General features: G+C 41.5%; 1 protein-coding gene across 3 annotated transcripts in view; it reads left to right on the plus strand.

Moving 5' to 3' along the window:
- GRM3 (glutamate metabotropic receptor 3) overlaps positions 1 to 24,005 on the plus strand; it is a 103,791-nt gene that overhangs the window by 70,182 nt on the left and 9,604 nt on the right. For all 3 annotated transcript variants that reach the window (XM_066550955.1, XM_066550956.1, XM_066550957.1), the window contains 2 exons: positions 1,296 to 2,151; positions 22,507 to 23,573. In XM_066550955.1, the coding sequence (XP_066407052.1) occupies positions 1,296 to 2,151; positions 22,507 to 23,573 (1,923 nt within the window). The remainder of the gene's footprint in view (positions 1 to 1,295; positions 2,152 to 22,506; positions 23,574 to 24,005) is intronic.

The following is a 24,005-nucleotide window of genomic DNA, read 5'->3' on the forward strand; positions in this document are numbered from 1 at the left end:
CTAATTTGCTACTGATATCTGAGCCTTCAAAATTTGCCTCTTCTACAGTATTTTTTTCAAAACTTTTCCTTTGCTTTTGAATTCTTACAGACAATCTGTGGTCAAAGAAACATCTGGGGAAGATTAAAAAAATTAAAGGATTGGGCAACTTTTAGTAAGTTTCCCTTGGGAATCTCAAGTACACTACTGCAGAAATCTCAAGCACACTGATGCTTTTAAAACAGTTTTGTCAGGCTGTACTCTAAGATTAGCTTCAAATTTTATTTACTGGACAGAACTTCCAGTCACCAATCTTCTCTTTGTCATTTAAGAAACTAAAATAGGAAAACAATGCCATAACCTTTCCTCATTTCTTGCCAGATGTGATCAAGAGTTGCACTTCTGTGAAAGCAGCAGAGTGGATTTGGAAATATTTAAGTATTGTACATAGCCAAATAATAAAAAAAAGCAGGACTTTGGTCCACATGAATCAAACTGGAAGGACAACTAGAGGTTATTAAAAATTTTTATTTTTTATTAAAAACTGTAGGTCAACATGACATTAGCTCAGTTGGGCAGGGCATGGTGCTTGTAATCCCAAGGTCGTGGGTCTCGTTCCCACATGGCCCGCTCACTTATAAGTTGGATTCAATGATCCTTGAGGGTGTCTTCCAATTAAGACCATTCTATGATTCTGTGGTTCTGTGGCATTGTGAAACACTTGAAGAGTACTAACATGCAACAAATGTGCCAACTCAGCTGGTCTGCAGCCCAAAAAAATGTTTAAATAAGTAAAAAATAGGAGAGGCGAGGATTTACCTTGAATAACTGAGGTAAGAAAGTTCTGCAAAAGGCCTGTATATTTGTGACATTTTTACAAAACAGAAACTTATGTCTTATTAGTGCATTTGGTCATCAAATACAATGAATCTTGGAGAAGATGAATCCCACTATGAGCAGCAAAGGCAGGCAAATCCCCAGGCCTTAGTAAGGAACACAGTCTGAAACTGAAATATATTGTCCATTTGTGTCTAATCATCTGTTGTTTAAACAGGCTGGGTTTCATGAAAATAAAGGTCCATTACAGTCCCAGCAGGACCCAGGGAATTAACTGGGCATCAGAACAGGTTTTGTGCATATGCTCAGTGCAATGCTTTCCCTGGAGTTTGTTATCAACATCCTCTATCAACACCCTCAATCTGTGATCGCCAGAACATCTCATTAAAAAAACACTGTCAGTGCCTTTCCCTAAATATTTCTGCTCCATTTTATAAATACCCCTCTTTAATAACCCGTGCACCCCGCTTTGTCTCTAGGTGGCAAATTTGCTCAGACTCTTCCAGATCCCCCAGATCAGCTACGCCTCCACCAGCGCCAAGCTGAGCGACAAATCCCGCTACGATTACTTCGCACGGACCGTGCCCCCGGACTTCTACCAAGCCAAAGCCATGGCTGAAATCTTGCGGTTCTTCAACTGGACTTACGTGTCCACGGTGGCTTCCGAGGGAGACTACGGCGAGACGGGCATCGAGGCCTTCGAGCAGGAAGCTCGCCTGCGCAACATCTGCATCGCCACCTCCGAGAAGGTGGGGCGGTCCAACATCAGGAAGTCCTATGATGGTGTGATCAGGGAGCTGCTACAGAAGCCCAACGCCAGGGTGGTGGTGCTCTTCATGAGAGGTGACGACTCCCGGGAGCTGATCGCGGCCGCCAACCGCTTCAACGTGTCCTTCACCTGGATCGCCAGCGACGGCTGGGGCGCGCAGGAGAGCATCGTCAAGGGCAACGAGCACATCGCCTCCGGGGCCATCACCTTGGAGCTCGCTTCCCACCCTGTTAAAGAGTTTGACAGGTACTTCCAAAGTCTCAGCCCGTACAACAACAGGCGCAACCCCTGGTTCAAGGACTTCTGGGAGCAAAAATTCCAGTGTAACCTGCAGAACCGGAAACCGCACAGAAAGGCTTGTGAAAAGCACTTCACCATCAACAGCTCTAACTACGAGCAAGAGTCCAAGATCATGTTTGTCGTGAATGCTGTGTATGCAATGGCTCATGCCTTGCATAAAATGCAGAGGACTCTCTGCCCAAACACCACCAAACTCTGTGATGCCATGAAGCATCTGGATGGCAGGAAGCTGTACAAAGATTATCTCCTGAAAGTAAACTTTACAGGTAATAACTCCTCTTTTGGTACCTACAGAATGTAATTAATCAGTGTAATTAAGGAACTGTTCATCAGTTATGGTAACAGCCAGACAAATTCCTGGTAGCAACTATTTACACAGTTCAGACCAGGGTGGTACACAGGCAAGGTCACTCCTGTCACAAGAAGGCAGAAAGGAGAAGGAAGAGGAGCTTGATGAGACTCCTAAATAAAATAGGCCGATGCTCCTCCTGCTTCCAGCAGAAGGAAGAGGTGAAGGTGGCAACAGCTGTTCTTCGCAGTGTTGCACTCCATCCTCTAAAATTCCACACACCAACACCCATTTATTTCACAGCCAGTTTGGGCATGTCTGAAAGCCAATGGTCCCTTCACCACCTGCTACACCAGGCAGCCGCCTGCTAATCCCATGCCAAGACTTGGCCTTCTCTCCCCAGCTTTGCTACAAATTTACATAACTGCTGGACCATGGCCAATGTCCCTGCAATAGTAAAGTAATAATTCCTGTCATAGAACCAGATGCATATAAACTATTTAAATATATGGGATAGAGCCATTACCTGTGTTACAGAACTACAGGCTTAATGGCAAAGTATAAAAAAGTTACATTAAACATGTGCAGGAGATGTGGAGGAAGGCGATCAATCTGGAATGATATAAGCAAACTTCATGGGGACTGGCTGCACAGCACATGGCATCTCTGTGGTTTTGCCACCACATAAAGCTGAGTTTAACTTTTTTATTAATATTATGCCATAACAATATTACACCTCAGCAAAGCTAAATAGATCTACAGAGGAAAGAAGTAAAGCATAGAACACCCTGTCTTTTTGTTTCTTCATGTCTGAGTTTCTTCTGAAGGATCTAGGTTGAACTTGAATTTCTATGTACAATGAAACTGATATTCTCAACTGCCTGAGTTGATAGTAAGGAGCCATCATGCTGTGCTTTGAGTGAGAACCAGCTCCAAGAGGAATTGAAGCATAAACATGTGTAGGATGCAGCATGCTCAATCCCAAGAGACCTTCAGTAATTGTACAATGCTAATAACACTGAAAACTACATAAAACTGTCAAATTGGAGCTTGAACTTTCCCCTCCTTTAGAGATGTTCTCAGCCTTTGACCCAGATCACTTCTAGATTTTACCAACCACATCCCTGGTGCTTCTCCAACTCCCAGAGGGATGCAGCTGCTGTAGCCAAGAACTCAAGTCAGAATGTAACAAACTTCTTGGGTTTAGACCTCTAGAAATTAAGAATAATCCTTTCTCCTTCTCTTCCTCACAGCACTTACAACATAGAAGCTCTTTTCTTGCTTGCCTGCACTTATCCTCAGAGATACTTGAATGTCTTTAAATTGTTGAAATCAATTGGTTTTAGGAGGACAGCACTTCATGGGAGCTGATTCCTGGCATGCTGATCAGGAGGGAAGGCAGGGTGTGCTTCTGTCCCTGCCAGGGAAATACTTCACTACTGTAATGACCACCTAAATGAGTAGGCACTTCAATCTTTTAAACTTCAATTATTTTGAAGATTTTTCTGACACTACAGGTGTTTTTATGAGCTTAAATGAAAACACTATTGAGTCCAGCTTTAAGACTAAGCAACCTTTGTTTAAATATAGGATTCTTAATAATTTTTTGAACATGCAGATATTTTTAAGCTCCCAAGCATTTTCTCACTCAACATCTAGATATAAAATCAAAATAACCCCTATTTTCTTTCACCAAAATCTCAGGAAATTTTTTATTTATCTAGAGCCAGGAAAAATAGCTTTGATTTTGACTGAAATAGCTTTTGTTTTTTTATGAATTGGGAATTGAAGCTGTTCAAGCTGGAAAAAAAATTGAAGCCTGTAAATTTTCAGTTTTGAAAACAGAAAGCTGTTTTTTGAACCAAATTAATTATATTAAAAATCAGCATGGAAATCTTTGAAACTCTGAAGAGCTTTATTTCCCATAAATTTTCATTTCCAATCTAAAATATTAAGAAACCTGTCAAGTTCTTTTCCAATGGCTTTGTTCCATATACATTTTTTAACAGCTTACAACATTATTTGCTCATCTTATTTCTTTATTATTAGTTCTTCCATTATAATGTGAATCCCTTTTTTAATATAAGTTATTTCTAAAGCAGGTGAATGATTTTTATGAAGTGAGTTATTAAGCAAATCTTCCATCCCTTCCTCCTTTCGGAAGAGTTAATACATATGTGAGATTTTAATACATATAAGTCTTGTCATTGATTTTTATGGGACCAAGAATTATTCTTTGCTCTTTCCTGGCTGAAGAAAATCTTTGTGTGTGTTGTTAATGCAATATAAGGACCTTGTTGCATGGTACCTTTGATCAATGATGCTCTCATATTTCCACCTCCAAACCAGAGTATTGTATTTGCGGGGTGCCCCGATGAAGGAAGGAATGGTGAATCTGACTCCATTTTCTCAGGAGGCTAATTTATTATTTTATGATACTATATTACATTAAAGAATACTATACTATACTATACTAAAAAATACAGGAAGGATACTTACAGAAGGCTAAAATGATAATGAAGACTCCTGACTCTCTCCAGCATCCTGACACAGCCTGGCCCTGATAGGCCAATGAGTCAAAACAACTCACAGCAGAATCCAATGAAACAATCACCTGTGGGTAAACAATCTCTAAACACATTCCAGACAAGCACAACACAGGAGAAGCAAATGAGATAAGAATTTTTTCCCTTTTCTCTGAGGCTTCTCAGCTTCCCAGGGAAAAAATCCTGGGCAAAGGGATTTGTCCAGAGAATGTGAATGCCACACCTGAGTGTTTTCCCAGCACAGAGAGAGGGTGGCGTGGAAGTTACCAGGCCTGCAGCTGCACTGCAACCAAGTCAGGCTGTGGGTCTTCTCTCTTCTTTAGCCTGGGTAGCCATCCAGACCCACCACAAGGAAGCAGGCAAGAAACAGAGCACTGATAACCATATTGGCAAACACACAAGCAGATATTTAAGCAATGCCTCCTCTGCTAAAAGGCAGGGGTCCACACGAGCCCTGGAAGCAAAGAAATCAAACAAAGAAATGGTGGAAGAAGCTAAGCAAATGGCTTGATGAATGTCTTGTCCCAGTTTGCTGGCACATGAATTTCACACACACCAGTCTGAGTAAATGATTGGGTGCATTCCTATGACTGGTGTGGGATGGAGCAATTTTAGACATTTACCCTTCACACTCAAATTAGTTTTGATTAGTCTTTGATTACAGTTGATGGAGGGGATCAGCACTTACAGAGAGTGCTCCAGCCCATGTGAGGTATGATTTGCCCCTACATCTCTTGCTACTGACTACATATGGAGCATGGAGTGATTAAGGTTTATTTTCACTTTGCCATTTAGCTGAAAGCCTGAAGTGAGACTCCCAGGAACAGCAATAACGTGATTTACAAGGAAATACTCAGGGACCAGCTAACAGCAGGGTGGTTGTAGGGGACTAGCAGGATTTGTGCATCCTTGTGTTGCCACTGCTGCTGACATGCTGTGTGACAGGTAATTTCACTAATATCTCTGGGTTCCTACTTATTTCTCCTTTTTCATTAAATCGAAATAACTCCACAGAACTGCAGTGTGGGATGAAGACAGGGTGAGATTTCACTCCTTATTGTCTGTGAGATACATCAGGCACATAATTTTCTTGCAAGTCAGTAAGACATATATGACAAATGTTGGGATATTCTGAATCTTTATAGTAAAGGAAAGAGAGACACCTGTGCCTAATTCCAGCTTCCAGCAGCAGGATGTGAGAATGCAAAGTCCAGCCCCTAGATAAATGCACTCTCTCAATCTCAGTGTTTGTTTGGCCTTTCAAAGAGATATAGGCTGGTTCATCTTCTTGATCTTCCCATCCTCTACATTCCCTCCTGAGGGCACAAGGGCAGCACTTGATGTTCTAAATCGTGATGGTTTTCTGCTGGTAAAGAGATGCCAGTTCAAGAGGCTGTTAACTTGTACTACCAGAACAACAAAGAAGTGCTGAACAAAAGTACAGGTCTCCCTGGCAGAGAGCACAGAGTAAACTCAACTTCTCACCATACCCAGCAGTTGCCTGGTGAAGGGCAGCACACAGAGGGGCCCCTGGGAGGGTTAGGAATCCAGGGATGAACCCACACATCCAGAAGCCTTGCTCCCCCACAAGGGTGGAGGGGACAGTGCAGCAAACAGCTTTGCTGACTAATTTAGCTTGTTTAAGCCACCAGCAGGACACAGAAAAGCAGTGTTGTCATTGCCCAGAGCACTACTGCAAGCCTCACGTTTGACAAGTGCCAGGACAGCGTGAGAGGGGTGTCCATCATTTGGGATAAAAAAGTGGCAGGGTCTTGCACAGCTGTGCCCTGCATGTTTCTGTCTGGTGCAGCTGCTCCTCCAGGACATTGGACTGGAAGGGGAGGGTGAGGAAGGGCAGCCATGATAATGAAAGACCAGCATTAGCTCCAGGGTTCCTTATCTGGCTGTGCAGGATAACCCAGGAGTGTAGGGCTGGGCTCCAGCTTTTCCCACTCCATTTAGCAGAGCTGATGCTGTAACAGGACTAACCCTGCCCTCAGTCCAGTGTGGGAGCATATGAGCAGAGGGGGGTTGGATTTTGGCACGTATGCATGTCCACATGTCTCATGCAGATTTCTGAACCTGCACAGCTAATGGTTGGAGGAACTTGGCTAAGGTAGTGGACTTGGAAAAAAAATCATTAAAAATTTTAGGCAATGTGTATTTAAAGTACTCAGTGTCTTTTCCTATGCTTTTCTCCCTCCTGAGTTACCAGAGTCACTGTCATGGACGTTTCTGTCTTGTGTTCAGAAATCCCTCTCCTCTACAGCAAAGCCTATATCATCAAAAATAGCTTATCCTGGGCAAGTCCTCTCCCCTGGCTAACCAGAATGACTACTCCAAATGAGAAAGGAGTTGTAAGTCAGGTCTGATTTGTCCCCTTTCTTCCACTGGACTTTATGACAAAACTTCTATTCTTACCTGATCTTACATTTCTATGTGGTTCATTATTTTCTTTCTCTTCCTCCTCACTCTGCCCCAGTCAACACTGAAATAATATGAAGCAGAAGCACAAACTCACCTTCTCATTTATTCTGGAACACTGGTGACTTCTGTTGTGGGAACACAATTTCACAGACCATTTCCACCGTATCTGTTCCATCCAAGTAAGAAAGAGCTGAAGTCATGGTCTGCAACAAGCAGATGTCACCTTACTTCTGAGCACAGCAGCATCGCATGGTCCCTGCTCTGGGATTTAGCCGTAAATGTTTACTGTCAAAAGTGCACTTCAAAACTCAGTGCTCAGCCAGGCTGCATGGAGAGCAGACCAAAGGAATGCTGCATTTGCTATCACAAGCAGATTACAGCTGAAGAAACTTCAAAGGCTGGCTATGAGTTCACAGCAGGGAGCACCTGTGAGGGCTAAAGCCAGAGCTCAAAGCCCAGGCTCTGCAGCAGATGGCCCTGCTGCTCCATCACCTCACCCAAGGAGCTCCTTCTCATCAGGTCAGATTCCCCTTGCCTTCAGCACTCAGTCAGCAGTGAGGTCCTCGTGGCCTTCCTGGTGATGATTGTTTGTAGAATAAACCAGAACACTCCTTCAGATGAAGGCAAAGCTCACATGGGCAGAAGGCATCCACTTGTTAATCATAAAAGTTGTAAAAGTGTAATATATGATGAATTTGTAGCTAATAAAAGCAAGGAAAATGAGTGAATTCCCCCAGATACTAATTAAAGATGCACATGAAAAAGATGTCTAGGGTTTGTAGGAAAAAATAACTGCCTTTTCCTGGGACCACAAATGTGTCACAGTGTTTAAAACCTTGCAAGCAGCTAAGGGACAGTCTCTGAAAGCACACTTGAGACTTGCTGTTCCAGAGCAGAGGAACAGTTGAACCTCTACAGTATTTTCTCATATTCTCTCTCTATTGGAGTTACATTGGTGTAAATACACAGAGAGCTGCAGTGAGATTTTGATGGCCTGGTAATCCTAATGGCCTCATCTACTTTCTCTTTCCTCCTCTCTTTAGAGGCCTCATGAGATCTGCTGTTCTTTTACTTTGGGTAAATTTACCCTCCAAGAGTAAGTAAGCCAATTTCTCTACTTAGTTGTCCTGAAGATTTTAGTATGTGTATATACTAATATATTTTTATATATTAGTATATATATATATGCATTTCTATAGATTTTGATTGTGCATGCTATAGATTCATAATATATTAAATCATAAAATTAAAGAATGAAGCAGGTTGGGTGGTCTCTAGGCTAACTTCCTGAAAGGTAAGGCAGCTGTGTAGTCAGACTAATTTCCTCAGGCCTTTATAGATGTAAACTGGTTGAAACTAAAATACTCTAGAACCTTTTCAACATCTAGTTTAGGTTTGAGGTCTCATGATGGCAAGCAACTGGTCTGCACTCTGGGTGTGTTGTGTGTCACTCACTGCACCCTGTGAACTGGATACCTGGGCTGGCAGAGGGGCACAGGTGCCATCATCTCTAGGGCACATGTTCCAAACAAAATTTCCATTAAAACTTCTCTCACCAGGATGGCAGGTCAGTGACCTACCTGCTAAAGTTGTCTGCCATCAAGCCAGAGACCATGATAAAAAGCTGCTGTTTCATGCTTTCCTTTGTCACTAAGTCACAGTAATTAGCCCGAGTGAGCAGGAGCAGAGGTTAAATTGTGTTTTCACCCCTTGAGATAAGCTCCAGCAGCTGAGGCCAAGGTGTGCTGGGCCATTGCTCCCCATCCAACTGGGTGTAAGGTACTTTTGCCTGGTGCCACCACTGCTGGCTGCCACTGCTCTCTGCCTGACGTGGGCACTGAGCTCCCATGGACAGAAGGATGGGAAAGGCAGCATTAGCAGGATGCAGAGCAGCAACAGCTTCTCTTCACAGTCCTCAGGAAGTCTCTGGAAGGATGTTGCCTTTGGCCTTTACCCAGCTGGGTGTCATTCCTGGAAAGCCTGAAGAAACCACAGGCCAGCAACAGCCCAAAACTTGTTATAGTGGCATATTTAGGTGAAACTACTTTGGCATCCCTAAAATTGCAACTGGATCTCCATCTCGGTTTCCTCTACTTGAATATTTAAACAACCCACCACTTCAGCTGAGCTATGAAATACTGAACATAAAATTATATAGTCTATGCCTTGTATGTAATTTATAGTCAGCTGCTTATCTCCTATTACTAATGTAGCCTTTAGGCAGCCACAAATCTCTAGATTTCACAGCATCCATGGGAGTGTGTAAATGAGGATGAGATTAGACACCCTGTGTTTGTGGAGAAACACATGACTGGCAAACAACAATGATTTTCTTTCAGAGCACATATTTGGGAGACAGAAGGCTTGGTAACCTAATTTCTCTAAATCACAGGCTCCTGTGTTTGCCTGCTGCTTGTTTTATAATAGTTATTATTTTATCTTTTGTTTTGCCAGAAAATGATATGTGAACCCCTAACACCAAGGGTCAGTGCAAGTCCTCAGAGGAGCAGGAAATGTCATAAAACCTTTTCATCCCCCAACTATGCACATTCCTTTTCCAAATCCTACTGGGTTTTACAGTACGAGGGCAACCCAGGACATACCACAGAATTATATTCTTATTTCTCATGCAGATTTACCTGGGAGAAATGTTTGCACATAAGTAAAGAGATGTCAGGTCTGCTTTTTTCTGTGACCTTGAAGGAAAAGATGTCAGGTGAGAAAGAAAACTTTGGTTCAGGATTCCTATCCCTTACATTTTTGCATCTAATTTGGCTCTGAAAAGCCCATGGAAAGACCAGACTCTTCTCTACCACCTGCTACAGAAGAGCACTTTGTCAATTCCACACCTGATATCAGTTAGTCTCACTTGCATGCAGAGATACTCCAATGGGGGCTGACAAAGGCAAAGGCTGGGCTCAGAACATGAGCACAGAAGTGTTGAGGATGAGGACCACACATGAGAAGGTGATTCCATTTTACTCTTTTGTGTAATCTAGGTTTGCCCTGGACTTCCAGTGAATCTCCAAGAAAACTCATCTTTTCCAAAGGTGATGATGAAAACTACAGAAAGTCACAAATTCAGATGTCTAATCTCAAAGATAACTAAATGTTGTTATTTTTACAAAACCCAGATCCTTGTTGGCAGCTAATAATTATATTACAAGGGCAGTAATGAAAGAATAATCTATAGAAAAGTATCTTTTCTCCTTTAAATAACCTTAATGTCACAACATCCCTGGAAGATAATTACTTCACCCAGTAGAGCACAGTGCAAAGATATTTCCAGGTTAAACAGAAACAGGGACAAGACCAGTAGAGCTGCATTAATGAGACCCTGACACTCAACCCAGCCTGGCACTGCTATCTAGACACAGATCATGGCCTGAATCCTACATCAATCCCACATAGCAAGTTTGCAGACAAACTTGTCCCAAGCCAACTGCTGTATTTGTACTTGTAAACTGCAGCCCAGATGAGCATGTGAATCTATTTCAGCTTTCTGCAAAGCCTGAACTACTCCCTTCAAGTTTGTCTTTTCCATTTCTGATCCTAGACCCCTACCATTCAGTGATACAGGGACAAAGAAACTCAACCCAAACTCACAACAGCCATTGTTTACATTTTCCACCAACATATCTTTCCCGAAATTCTTCCCATTTTTTCAAAAAGCAACCATCTTTACATCTTCATGGAGCAGAAACTCCTTTTACATATGCATGCTTTTCACAAACTGACCTTCTACACAGCTCCCATCAGCTGCAAACTGGATGGATCTGACAGACAAATGTGCATGACTTTCATTTCCTCATTTGTCAGAGCCAAGTTTCTAAACACCTCTAAAAGCATCTCAGAGAATATCTGCCTTGACATCACTGCAATATTTATGGTTATTTAGTTAGCAGATATAGAATATAATGTAAAAAATATATTTCATTGCTGTTATCTGGGTGAGTCATTTCCTTTTGTTTCCTTCTTCCTGCCTTGAAAGTGTATTTGTCTGAGCATATAACAAGTGAAGACAAAGAATATTAAAATTCTTCAAGGCAAGGGGAACAATTCATGCACAGGGATATCAGAGGCAGAGAAACTTCTAACAGAAATGTCCATGAAATTCCAGCTGTAGCATGGCAACAGGAACAATCTTTTGATTTGCTCTTTTGCTTTTTGCTCCATCCATGGACAGCTCACCTGCTCACTGTTGGGATGAAAAGGGGTTCAGCACTACATCAGAAAAGGATGTCTCTATGTCTCCATGTCTCTAAATAGAAATCCTTAAACTTAAGGCATGTATTTTGTAAATAAATTACCAAGATCAGTAATTTGGGGTGTAGGGTCTCCACACAAAAACTCACTGTTTCCTGAATGCATGTGAAGAACAGCTCAGAGCCAGAAGCTGTGGGGATGGGAATGGTTGTTGCAAACACCCAGTAAATGGAAACCAGAGGTTATTGTACCTCACAACCTGAAGGCCCCTGCACTCAGTCTTGCATCTGAATTTCATCTCCTAGAGTTCTGCTTTTCTTGCACAAGCCCATCTTTCTACTTGGCAATATATTGATCACCCCATCTCTTCTAGAATAATGACACATATACATCCAGCACACCTCTTACAAGAGAAATTCAAGACTATTTCTGAAGGCTGGGAGATATTCCCTTTTTAATTGTGTATCTGCAATTGCTCCTCAATTCCATGGAGGTTTCATGCAGTACATTTTTCTACTTGCTGCTATACACAGATTCCAGACAATTTGATGGAATAAGCTAAGGCAACTATTCCTTTGTACATAAGAAATATTTACCAGTTCTCTGGGTGAAATATGAGGCTCAGTGAAGAAAACACCATAGTTTTATTCAGGGAAGGGAAAGCACTGTGCTCAGAGGAAACAGGGAAAGTGCTGGTGTGAGAAAGCTGAGGGAAGCCCAGGCTTGAACAGAGTCCTCACACAGAATTTATGTGCTACAGAAATCCCATGTAATTCTGCAGCTGAGAGAATATGGATTTTCAGGGTGGAATGTGATTCCTAAGGGCTACATCTGAGATCACTTTAATTCTGTGATCCAATTTTAACCACATTTGTTGTATGGAAAACACACAGAGAGGCATGAACGTGCACATTCACAGGAGCACTCACCCACTGTTCTTTAAAATTTTACTTTGCTTAACCCAATTCTCTAATAAGAAATAAAACTTGATGTATGAGTGTTGAGACTGCATTTATAAAGAGTGAGCAGCAAATCCAAAATCAGTGCCCTTTACACACCAAAGGGAAGGGGGTACCTCCTGATGTTCAGTTAGCAACATTGGTGAGTCCCAGCATCCACAATCAGGGGACAGACCCGACCCAGTTCATTTTCTTGGAGAGGCTGTTACTGGCCTTGTACCTTCTTGTTACTGCATTTGTTTACTCACCATTCACAGGATGTTTTGCACATGTTGCAAATATGCTCTTCTTTCTATACTTATGCCTTAAAAAACATCTTCCCTTCTTCCCAAGGTTTTATTTGTGTAGTGATCAGTAGCTAAACTCTTTGTGTGGAGCTCTGGAGCCTCAAGCTTCAGTGTGCTTCTGCTACAGAATTGTCCTGCTCTCTTCCTGTGGGCAACACCTTCTCTGTGCCTCTAACTTTTACAGAAGTAAATCTAAGTCTTAGATTTACTTCAAAACACTAGGGCATGCCTGATCATATGCAGAAATTTATGGGATGGGCTTGCTTGACTTTCCTAGTCTAAGCAGCAATTATACCATTGCCTGTAACACCAAAAGGTTGTGCTTTTGTGGTTCCTTCCCTTGACATAAATAACTATACACCATATGCCCCAAATAATAAATTTTACCTGTGGTTTCTGTAAAAGTAAAATTTTTCCATGACATTTCTCTGTTGCCCTGATGAAAGCAGCAGCTGATCACTGCTCTGAGTGATCAGCTTTGTGTCAAAGATTGGCCTGCTGTACTAGGATTTGTGTCTACCAGAGTGTGGCTAAAAAAAGCTATGAAACTGGTATTGGGAACTGATGAAAATGTGCTGAAAAAGTTTGTTAAACTTCCTCTATTACATCTGCACATCCATTTGAATAAATAGCTAATGGCTAGTTAATGCTCCAGTAACTGAAAGAATAAAAAGCCCATCTTTAAAGGCTCTTTGGAGAAGAAATTATCTCAAGTCAGAGGAAGGTTTGAGGCAGTACTGTTAATGTCTTTTCTAGATCTCTGAAACATTTTATCAGCCTAATTCTATCAATATGTCTCTGCTTCCACCATAAAACAGGCAAATAAATCAACATTTTCATTTTACATTTTCCCCTGAGGTCCGGTGATTGCTGTTGCTGAACTGATTCAGTGGAGAAAAGCATTAGCAAAAATGATTCTGTGCTCTCAGCTTTATCTTTTATCCCTGAGAACAGAAGAATTTGCAAGTATTAATAGGACAGGCAGGTTGTGCATTGTAGCATAACACATGCAAATGAACACTGAAGATGTTGTGAGAGATGACGTGTTACCTTGGCAGCTTGTGTGTGATATTCAGGAATAACCTTAAAAGCCAAGAGTTATCCTTTTTCTGACTCTCTTTTAACTGAAATTCATTGTTGTGAGAAGCCCACTTTCAACTCTCTGGCTGACTCAGCATTTGGTCAGCTGAGATGGACTCTGTTGAATACTGAATTAACTTGCAATTTCAGTAAATGGGCATTTCCAGTCACTGCTTTATTATATGGAAAAGAGTCAAAATAAAATCCAGGCTCATACCTTTACAAGAGAAGATGATCATATTTAATGCGTGTGATGGGCCTTACTGAAAATACTCATTTTATTTCTCCATTGGTGGAGAAATGAAGTATTCCTTGACACACTTTTGTAGTTTAACTGGAGAACTATTGATGGAGGAAGTTACCCACCTCCCTGGTGGCATCTCACATTAGCCAGAGCCCACCTTTGGAGGTGCCAGTTTCTTCCCACTCTCTATAGGAGGTCTGTAAGAAAACTGCATTCCCAAAATAGACACTCCAATTAAACTTCTGATCATGAAATATAGGTCACTTTTTTTCATTCACGTATTATATTCCTAGAGAAAACTGGTCCACTCCAGAATCTTACACCATGTGATGTGTGAAACATTCACCTTTCCAGCTGTACTCCAATTCTTTGTCCTCCACCTGCATGTCAGATGTGCCAAATGCTATAGCTGAGCTGGATAATGTGTCTGAGCCTAAAGGTTCCTGTGTTTCACTATGGTATTGTGTCTTTATTCCAGCCCTGAGGCATTCTACAGCTCCTTTTTTTTCCACAAAATGTTCAATAAATTTGAGCTTCAATTATTTTAAATACATGCACTCCTTAGAATTCGCTACTTAGGGTTTTATTTTCCTACTGCAAATACAATTTCATTTTGCAAATTACCTCATTATTAGCAATTTGTAGGGTGATTGCCGAGAGTTTTCAGTAGCTCCTTAACAAAAATAATAGCAGAGTCATAAGATTTGTAAGAAGAGGTAATACCTTTATTAGACTGCCCACATATCTGCAAAAAAAAGAAGCTTTTGGCATAACATCTCTTTGTCTTATCTTGTCTTGCATCTCGATCAGACCTTCTGTTTCTGAACTCTATACTTCTAAAGAAGTGAACAAAAAGCTTTCAGCAATTACTCTGCAAATGGATAGTAATGAGGCTGTTTGCAGAGGGAAATTGTGTTTCCAGCAGGAAATAAAAACCTGATACACTAAACTCGGAGCAGAGTTGTTCCTTCTAAATAAATGGAGGTCAAATTGACTGAGCAATGGTGCTGGTGACCTAATGGAGTGACCTTGGGCCTGAAAGCTTGTGCACTCCTTCCATCTGTGAGACAAATAAGAAATGCTGCCTTTCTCAGACACTGGAAATTTCTTGTATCTTGGACTGTCACAGATACAATATTACTACTACTAAATAATTGCATTGCAGTATAAGTAATTAAATCTATGTCAGTCCACCTGATTTGGGAGTGTCTTCATATCAAGTCAATTAGGAAATAACAGTCAGAGGGTCTATTTCATGGTTCGTTTGCTTCTGATCTCTAAGGGCAAACTATCTAACTAAATTATTCAGAGCTGTGTCTGGAAACACGTCTCTAATCCTTTAGTCCCCACAGAGGAGAGAATGTTTTAACCAACTTCCTGTAATATCTTAATAACTAAATCTATTCAAATTTCCTTCAGGCTGACAAAGAAGGGCAAAAATATTATTAGATATTTAACACTTCCTTAGACAGCTTTGTATTCAGTCTGGGGGTGGAATTAGCACATCATGGAACAGTGTCTCCAAAAACAGAAACATTCATGTCCCTGTGATATAACCATGTCCCAGACTTAGTCCAAAAAGTAAATTTTAGCAAAATTAAAACACAGCTTCAATCTCTTCCAGCTGCACCTTGGATGTACTGGAAAGAGAGGGGTAAAAGACATGGCACCAGTACCCAGCTCTGAGGTTACATGGGAATGTCCCTCAGCCAAATGTTCAAATTGGACACAGGGCACCCATAACCCCTGAACTGGCAGAAAATCACAATCAAAAAAATCAGTCATGTTCTCTGAGAGCAACATTAATATTCAGCATCTGACAGAGAACTCACCAGCCAACTCAAATTTTCCCTGGATCAAAACATTTCAGAAGCTACCAAAGGCCAGCCCAGAACTCACAGTTCCAGCTCCTGAGCTGTGCTCTCACCCCAAACAGTGGCCATAATTCTTCATAATGGGAGTGGGTTCCCCTTGCTTCTGTGTACAAAATAGGGAGCTGGCCTGAGGGGGGAGTTAGGCAGTTTGAAGTCATGGTTTAATTTCCTTTGTAATTGCAAGTTGATTGCTGGTTTTAATTACATTGCATGCATTTTGCCTCTTGTGACAACCATTTCCTTAAGTGGATAAACTTAAATTAAAAGAATGGTATCAACTGAAAGGCATTTCTATGCTGGAATCTCAGGAATTACTCATATTAATTATCAACTTAGCAGACTTATTAAAAAAAAAAGAAAAACACCTTGGATGATTTTCCATACATATTTGTTTTATTTAAAAGTTAAACTCAAAAACTGCAAGAAACATCCTTAATTTCAGGGGAGATTGTTTGTATTTTTAAGGAGAAATACAATGAGTGCAGAATTTTTACATGATTTTATCTTCTATGTCTCGGAATCCAAATGCTTTAAGAAGAAATCCTTTTTTTAATTCCTTAAATTTCCTTAAAAGGAGTAAGGGCAATTTCATAGTTTTCTTTAAGAAGGTTTGTAACTTAGCATCTATTTCATTCTTGCCACATCCTAAAGACCACACCTATGCCTGAGAGCTGCACAAGCAAGAGGACAACACATACCTGGAAATGTAAAACGTTGTGCTTGAGGCAAGCAATTCACAGGAAAGGTAGCCTGGGAGCTCTGTGCTCAGCCAGGCTGAGGATAATGAGGATAATGACAAGCTGAAGGAATTATTCTCATTTTTCAGATCCTTCTTACCTTATTTTGCAAATGTTCATGGACTGCTCTCTCTGATAGCCCCCACAGCAGGCTGTGCAGGCAGCTTGTGAGACACCTGCTCTCAGGTACTGCAGAGAGCTTGGACATGCTGCACCACTGGGTGCTCCAGCTGTGAGCCTTTCTGTCCCAGACTTTGGTGCTATTCACCTCACTTGACTTCAGATACATAAATAGTGGGGGTATTTCAGATAGTCACACTCCTGGTGGTCAACAGAAAAAGAAAGGTTTGGCTGGGCTATTCTAGACACTACTCTAAAGTGAACCCTAGAAATTGTCAATACTCATTCTCTTTTATAGGGCACAAGTTTGGGATGACTAACTCATCCACATATATCCCCTGATAGATCTTTGCCACAAAAACATTTCTGTCTCTGACTAAGAGCAAAAGTTTGGGGGTCTACAACTAGTTTTAAAACTCCCAACAGCAAGTGTCTAGCCTAAGAGAGAAACCATAGACCTGAATGGAAAATCTGTAGACACAGATAGGAAAATGACATTTTTAGTGGACTAACCTGTCTCATTTGTCTCATTCATTTCTTAAATGAGAAGAAGCAATGCTGCCTATGACCCAAACACATCCAGAGGCAGTGGTGCAGAGGTTAAAAGTGCTGGTCTCTGTGGAAGGTAGTATTTTGTTAATTGTGGAGAGGTACATCTAGTGACACTTCCCTCTGATCTTTCCCCATACTAACTCCTAAATTTCCAAATTTCAATGTGCCTTCTGTCAATCATGTATGAAACCAGCTGTGCTGTGCTGAAGCTGAAACAGGAGTGGGTGCATCAGGTCTCTGTTGCTTGGTCTAAATGTTCAGCCAAGCAGAAATATGTCACTTTGACCTCAACAAGGCATATTGAGCTAAAAATAAAAGAGAATTAAAAGAAATGTGCATTCTCAGGGTCTTTTCTGATACTTTTCAAGATAAGGCATCCTACACACAGATGAGCCTGTTGGACAAACACAACATATCCTGTTATATTATTATCTAGGCTCTCCATTAAAGTGTTTTTAAAAGGCATTGCCCTTGATACGTAACAGGAAGAGTAGGGGAGGATTAAAAGATAGCTATATTTTTCTGTTTCAGAAAAAAATTTCTTATTTTTCAACCTTAAATCAGGAGTTTGGAGTTTTTGCAGCACCACCTAGTGAGACTAAGGAGGTTTTACTCAACTTTTCAGAAACTCCAGCCTGTTCCCTCTTTACTTCTCCCTTTCTATTTAATTAGGATCTCCTCATAGTCTTTGGGGCCAGGATGATGTGGAAGAAGGTACCTTCAGTGCACCCAATAGCCCTTTCTACACCTCTTTACATGAAATCTCCCAGCTGCCAAGCTGAAAAGCTGCAGTGCTCTCATCAAGCCTTGCTAATAATGAATTGCCTCCTAGCTAGGGAGCTGTGCCTCTGTGATCTGTGCCTTGTTTGGAAAGAATGCACTCTGCAAACAAAGAACAGAGGCATGTTTCAGTGGACATGAGGAATGTTCTTAGATGTAGGGATATCTGTCGTCATTCCCACCAGGAAGTGTTAGTGAGGATGTTTTCTACAGGACAGCATCTACACACTCAAATCTGTGCCAGACACATGAGAGACTCTATGCAAAATATCCTTCCTGGCCCAAAGATGTTGCTGACAAACAAAACCCAGTCTGATTCCAAGCCAGTTAAGATGACACACACCTTTCCCTAGGCTGCTCAGCCTCCTAAAAGATTTCCAGTGCCTAATTAGGATGAAAACTGCTTTGTTTTTCTCATCTATTCATTCCTTGTTAAAAATCCTGGAGTGTTTTTCACTCAACTGAGGCATTGTGCAGAATTAGAAGTACTTAAATATATTTCTCATATTGCCTCTTCAAATAAAGGTTTGGCCCAAAAATAAAATAAATCTCCAATTCAGAACTTTCTTTCTGAATTTTTTCATGTCACCAAGAGCTGTACATCACTGACATCAAAATTATTAAAGATTTCTAAATAAAAGAAACTCACCTGCTTCCAACAGTCAGATAATCACATTTTTGCAAGTTATATGAATGTTGGAAAAATTGATCCCACTTAGGAAGATGGAAACAAATGACATAATTCACTACATAAAAGTTATGATGTTATTTTATGTTCTTATCTGTATCTGCTACTAAAACAGTCATAAATCTGCAGTTATTCCCCTCTTATCTGAAGCTGAAGGAGTTTGTCCTCCCCTTGCATAGTGGAATCCTCTCCTCCAGTAGGATTTCTCCAAGGAGCAGAGTTCAGCTGCCTGCACTGGGGTTCCAAAGGTTTCTGCCTTCTGCCCTCCTGCTCTTATAAATGTCACTGCTTCTGCACCTTCATCGCTGAAATGCTGCAAGCTGGAGCACAAAGCATCACTGCTTTAGGTCTTTTCTAATTATCCTTTCTTTTCCTTGATAACTTCTTCTACAAAATTCCTCTTGTATAACTGCTTTACAACAGGACTAATTCATTTCATGAAGTGCAAGGGAAGGAGAAGATTCAAAGGCTCAAAGGAGGCAAAGTTCATATTGTCCCTCAGCCTCTTAGCTAGCAGCTGATGAGATCCAGGGACTCTTGTCCGTCCTCTCCCAAGGGATGAATGTAAAAGAGCTGAGCTACAACTCTGAAATAGACCTGCCAGAAATACCTGCTATAAAAATTGTAGGTTTCTCAGGTCTAAAAATTGAGATATATAAAAGAATTTGCAGAGTGACTTATGACAGCCTGACATCATCTCTGGGAAAACCAATTTGCAAAAACTGTTATTTTTACTCTAAAACATAAGATCCTGCCTTCTTGTGATAAGCATTTCTCTTGTCTATAAGCATCTTAATTTTATGATTATTATTGCATCATATTTTGTGAAAATATTGCTTTTTTGGAAGTGTTCCTACAGGATCTAGAACACGTTGATAAATGATACGTTAAAATGCCTTAGTGATTTTATTTGTAATCAGTGGGTATATTAATTGCTGCCACCCAGTGGGCTCATTTGTAGGCTTTGGCTCACCATACTATAATTTAATACATCATTGTTTGGTTAAATGATTTCATCCTTTCCATCTGAAAGGGGGTGATTTATTTTCCTCTATCAGCAGCCACTAAAAATGAATGTTTCAAGCTGCAAGCTTTGGTTAACTTAGAACATGTTGTCCTACAAAAATCTTTTGTTTCTTGTAGCGTGGGAACAGCCTTATGGAAGGCAATTATACTTGATCTTCAAGCTAACTCTGTGTGAGATTACCTGCTTTGCCTTGTGAACCTACCTGCAAAATCTAAGGAAAATACTTTTCTCTATTTAAATGACAAATATTCTCTCAGAACTTCTATAAGAAGTTGTTAAACATGTTATACAGAGGGAATTCTTTCCTGAAAAGTGCTGGTGTTTCAGACCCTCAGGTAACTTGCACAGGGATGTTTGTGGCCTTCAAGCTATGCACTTGACAGGAGATGTCAAAGTGCTTTGCATTTTGTCTTCCTGACCTGCAGCCCCACTGGTGCCAGCAGCAGTCAGAGGCTCTCAGCCCACCTCAGGACCTGGCCTGGATAACACTGAACTGAATAAACTGGCTCTTAAAGCTGGGCTGCTGTGTTAACAGCTTCTACAATCTATATAAGTGTTATGAATAATGAAATAGGACACTGGTAATGACAGCACATTATTGAGGAGCTGTTAAGTGCTGCATTATGATTTCGTTTTAATGCTGCTCCTGGATGAGGGAGCTTGCATGCCTGTGATGAGGAGGAGGAGGGAGAGGAGGAAAGCTGCTTCATGTTCTTCTTGTTGACCTATATTTTGAATTTATCTACCTGTTTAATTTAGAGCATGTCACTTCCAGCAGGACTGGCCATTTGGGGGAGGATTATGCTGCTCTTAATTTTTGTGCTCTCAGAGGTCTTGTTGGACTACAGAGTGTTACAACTAGATGCCAACAGTGACAAAAAAAAGAGATAAAATAAACTTCTTACAGATTCCTGGGCTACCCAGTCCTAATTTGTACAGTACAAGGAAGACATGGAGCTCCTGGGGCAAGTCCAGCAGAGGGGTATGAAGATGATGAGGGTACTGAATCACCTGTCTTATGGGGAAAGGCTGAGGGAGTTGGGCTTGTTCGGCCTTTAAAGACACATCTGAGAGGGGACCTCTTCAGTGTGTGTGGGTGTCTGAAGGCAGCCAGGCTCTTCTCAATGGCAATAAGACAGAGGCAAAGGCAGAACTGAACACGTGAACATGAGAAGGAACTTCTTTTGTATGCAGTGACTGAGCACTGGCACAGGTTGGCTGAAAGGGTTTGGAGCCTCCCTAACTGGAGATATTCCAGAACTGTCTGGATGAATCCTGTGCCATGTGCTCTGGGATGGCCCTGCTTCAGCAGGAGGGTTGGATCAGAGGGTGGTCCCTTCCTACCTGAATTATTCTGCAATTCCACGACTGTAATCCTGCAAACCAAGGCTTTCCACCACTGTGGCTGACACAGCTGAGGTGGGGAGAGCAGGAGAGGGCAGGGATGAGAACAAGCAGAGTCTTGACTCAGAAAGAGAGTATAGGTGACTGTAAATTATATTCTAACTCTGCCCTACAATAAGCAGAAATCTGGGGGGAAATGCCCTCCAATTGCAGCACCTGAGGATCTGCAGATCGCAATTTCAACCCTCCAGCTGGGGCTTCTGTGCCAACACCCAGTGTCCCTTTTACTGACCTTAGCCAGAGTACTGCAAAATAAGGTAATGCTCTGCAGGAATAAAGGTGAAAGAAGTTGGCCTCAGTGTTTTAAAGAAGCTAAATAAATCTACCAAAAGAAATCCAAAGTATCTGGAGATTGAAGTGGAGGAAGGCATTGCACCCTTATACAATATTGCTCAAGCTCAAGCACAGTATGGACACAGAGGCAGGGAAAGAGATTTATTCCAGCAATGACAGTGGAACCACTTCTATGGCCAAAGACACTGGGAAACAAAATCACCTTTATTGTTCATCAATGGTAAAAAAAGAATCCTTTTTCTTCCTGCCTGTAAAGCTTTTTACCTTTAATGCTACAGCAAATGACCAATAAATCACGTGGTAAATGCAATTTCCTCCCAGATTTTTAATATTTCTTCATTCCCTGGGTAAGCCTCAGCTAGAAGAAAAACAAAACTCTGCAGAGCTTACCAGTTAGGAGTGTTACAATATTGATTTCACTGAAGGTCCCAGATCCAGTTTGTGGTTTTGTCATCTGTTCCCCATACAAGATACAGGACCAAAGCAGCATGTGCTGGGGACCTCAGACCATCCAAGAAATATCAGAAACTGGTAAAACTGAAGCAACATAGAAGGGATTCAAAACTTCCTACCACTTAGGGAGAAGAGAAAAAGACATGGTAAGGAATTGTTGAGGATTTCACAGTTATTTCTCCATCATCTTAAAATTAATCCTCTATTCAACTGCATTCCAGACTGTTGGCATCAAAACTGTCATTTAATGACCCAACTGTTTAATTTTTCTTATATCATGGCAGCCAAGTTTCACCAAAAAATGCTGAGACTCAGGAGCAGACCTCTTTCTTTCAAGAGAAAATGTGAGAGGCAGCAATGATGCATACTGGGAGAAATAATTATGGGACTGCTTCATATCCAAGACAAAAAAGTGAGGACATTGGTCATCTTAGATTTATAAATGTAAAGTGAAATAGAGCTCCATTATCTGAGCTCTCCTTCCAAGTTCAAAACTGAGACAGACACAAACCTCTTGACTTACCTGTTGACAACTGAATTGTATTCTCTAAGCTGTCAGGTGCCTGTGCTTGACAGAGGGATGAAAAAAATATCATATGTAGCTTTGGTAATAACATTTCTCTATTTCTTTCTTTTTTTTGTTTTTCCCCACAGCTCCATTCAACCCTCCCAATGATGCAGACAGTATGGTCAAATTTGATGCCTATGGGGATGGGATAGGACGATACAACGTGTTCAATTTCCAGTTCACTGGAGACAGATACTCCTACGTGAAGGTTGGTCAGTGGGCAGAAACTTTGTCACTGGAGGTAGACTCTATCCACTGGTCCAGGAACTCTGTCCCTGTCTCCCAGTGCAGCGACCCCTGCGCTCCCAATGAGATGAAGAACATGCAACCAGGAGATGTCTGCTGCTGGATTTGTATTCCCTGTGAAACCTATGAGTACCTGGCTGATGAATTCACTTGTGCAGACTGTGGGCCTGGAAAATGGCCCACAGCTGACCTGACTGGCTGCTATGACCTACCAGAAGACTACATCAAGTGGGAAGATGCTTGGGCAATAGGTCCCGTTACCATCGCATGCCTGGGCTTTATTTGCACTTTCATGGTCATTGGAGTGTTCATCAAGCACAACAACACGCCCCTGGTCAAAGCCTCTGGCCGTGAACTGTGCTACATTTTGCTCTTTGGGGTCTTCCTGTCTTACAGCATGACTTTCTTCTTCATAGCCAAGCCCTCTCCAGCCATCTGCACCCTCCGCCGTTTGGGGCTGGGAAGTTCCTTTGCCGTCTGCTACTCCGCCCTCCTGACCAAAACGAACTGCATCGCCAGGATATTTGATGGCGTGAAGAACGGCGCTCAGAGGCCCAAGTTCATCAGCCCCAGCTCTCAGGTGTTCATCTGCCTGAGTCTCATCTTGGTACAGGTGGTGGTGGTGTCCGTGTGGCTGATCCTGGAGGCGCCGGGCACCCGGCGATACACACTTCCCGAGAAGAGGGAGACTGTCATCCTGAAATGCAACGTCAAAGATTCCAGTATGTTAATGTCCTTGACATATGATGTCATCCTCGTGGTTTTATGCACTGTGTATGCCTTCAAAACCAGGAAATGTCCAGAGAACTTCAACGAAGCCAAGTTTATCGGTTTCACAATGTACACAACGTGCATCATTTGGCTGGCCTTTCTCCCCATATTTTATGTGACATCCAGTGACTACAGAGTAAGTCTTTGGACATGTTTCCGTAAATCATATTCAGCACCTTAGAGGACCATGTCAGCATTCACTAAAGGCTTTTTCTCACTTCCTTTGGCCCCTGGGTCCCTTGCAAACAAGTTCTCTTTCTACGTTACCAGATTTTGGCTCACCATACTATAATTTCAAAAATAGTATGTGCAGTCAAAGCTGGAAGGGATTAATACTGTTAGTCTGATTGCAATAGAGGCATAACATATGGATCAAGCATTCATTTGGGTTCATCACTATGTGAAGTCACAGTCCTAGCAGAAAAACCCAGTAAATTACCTAAAATTAGTCATAATGAGTTATTTGACAGAAATTGAGCTTAAAATAAAATCTATATTAACTAGTCTCCCCTGCAAAAGAATCTGCTATTAAAACATGGTATTTCCTTCAAATAAAAATATAAGGATC

This window comes from Molothrus aeneus, chromosome 5, assembly GCF_037042795.1.
Source record: "Molothrus aeneus isolate 106 chromosome 5, BPBGC_Maene_1.0, whole genome shotgun sequence".
Taxonomy (NCBI): domain Eukaryota; kingdom Metazoa; phylum Chordata; class Aves; order Passeriformes; family Icteridae; genus Molothrus; species Molothrus aeneus.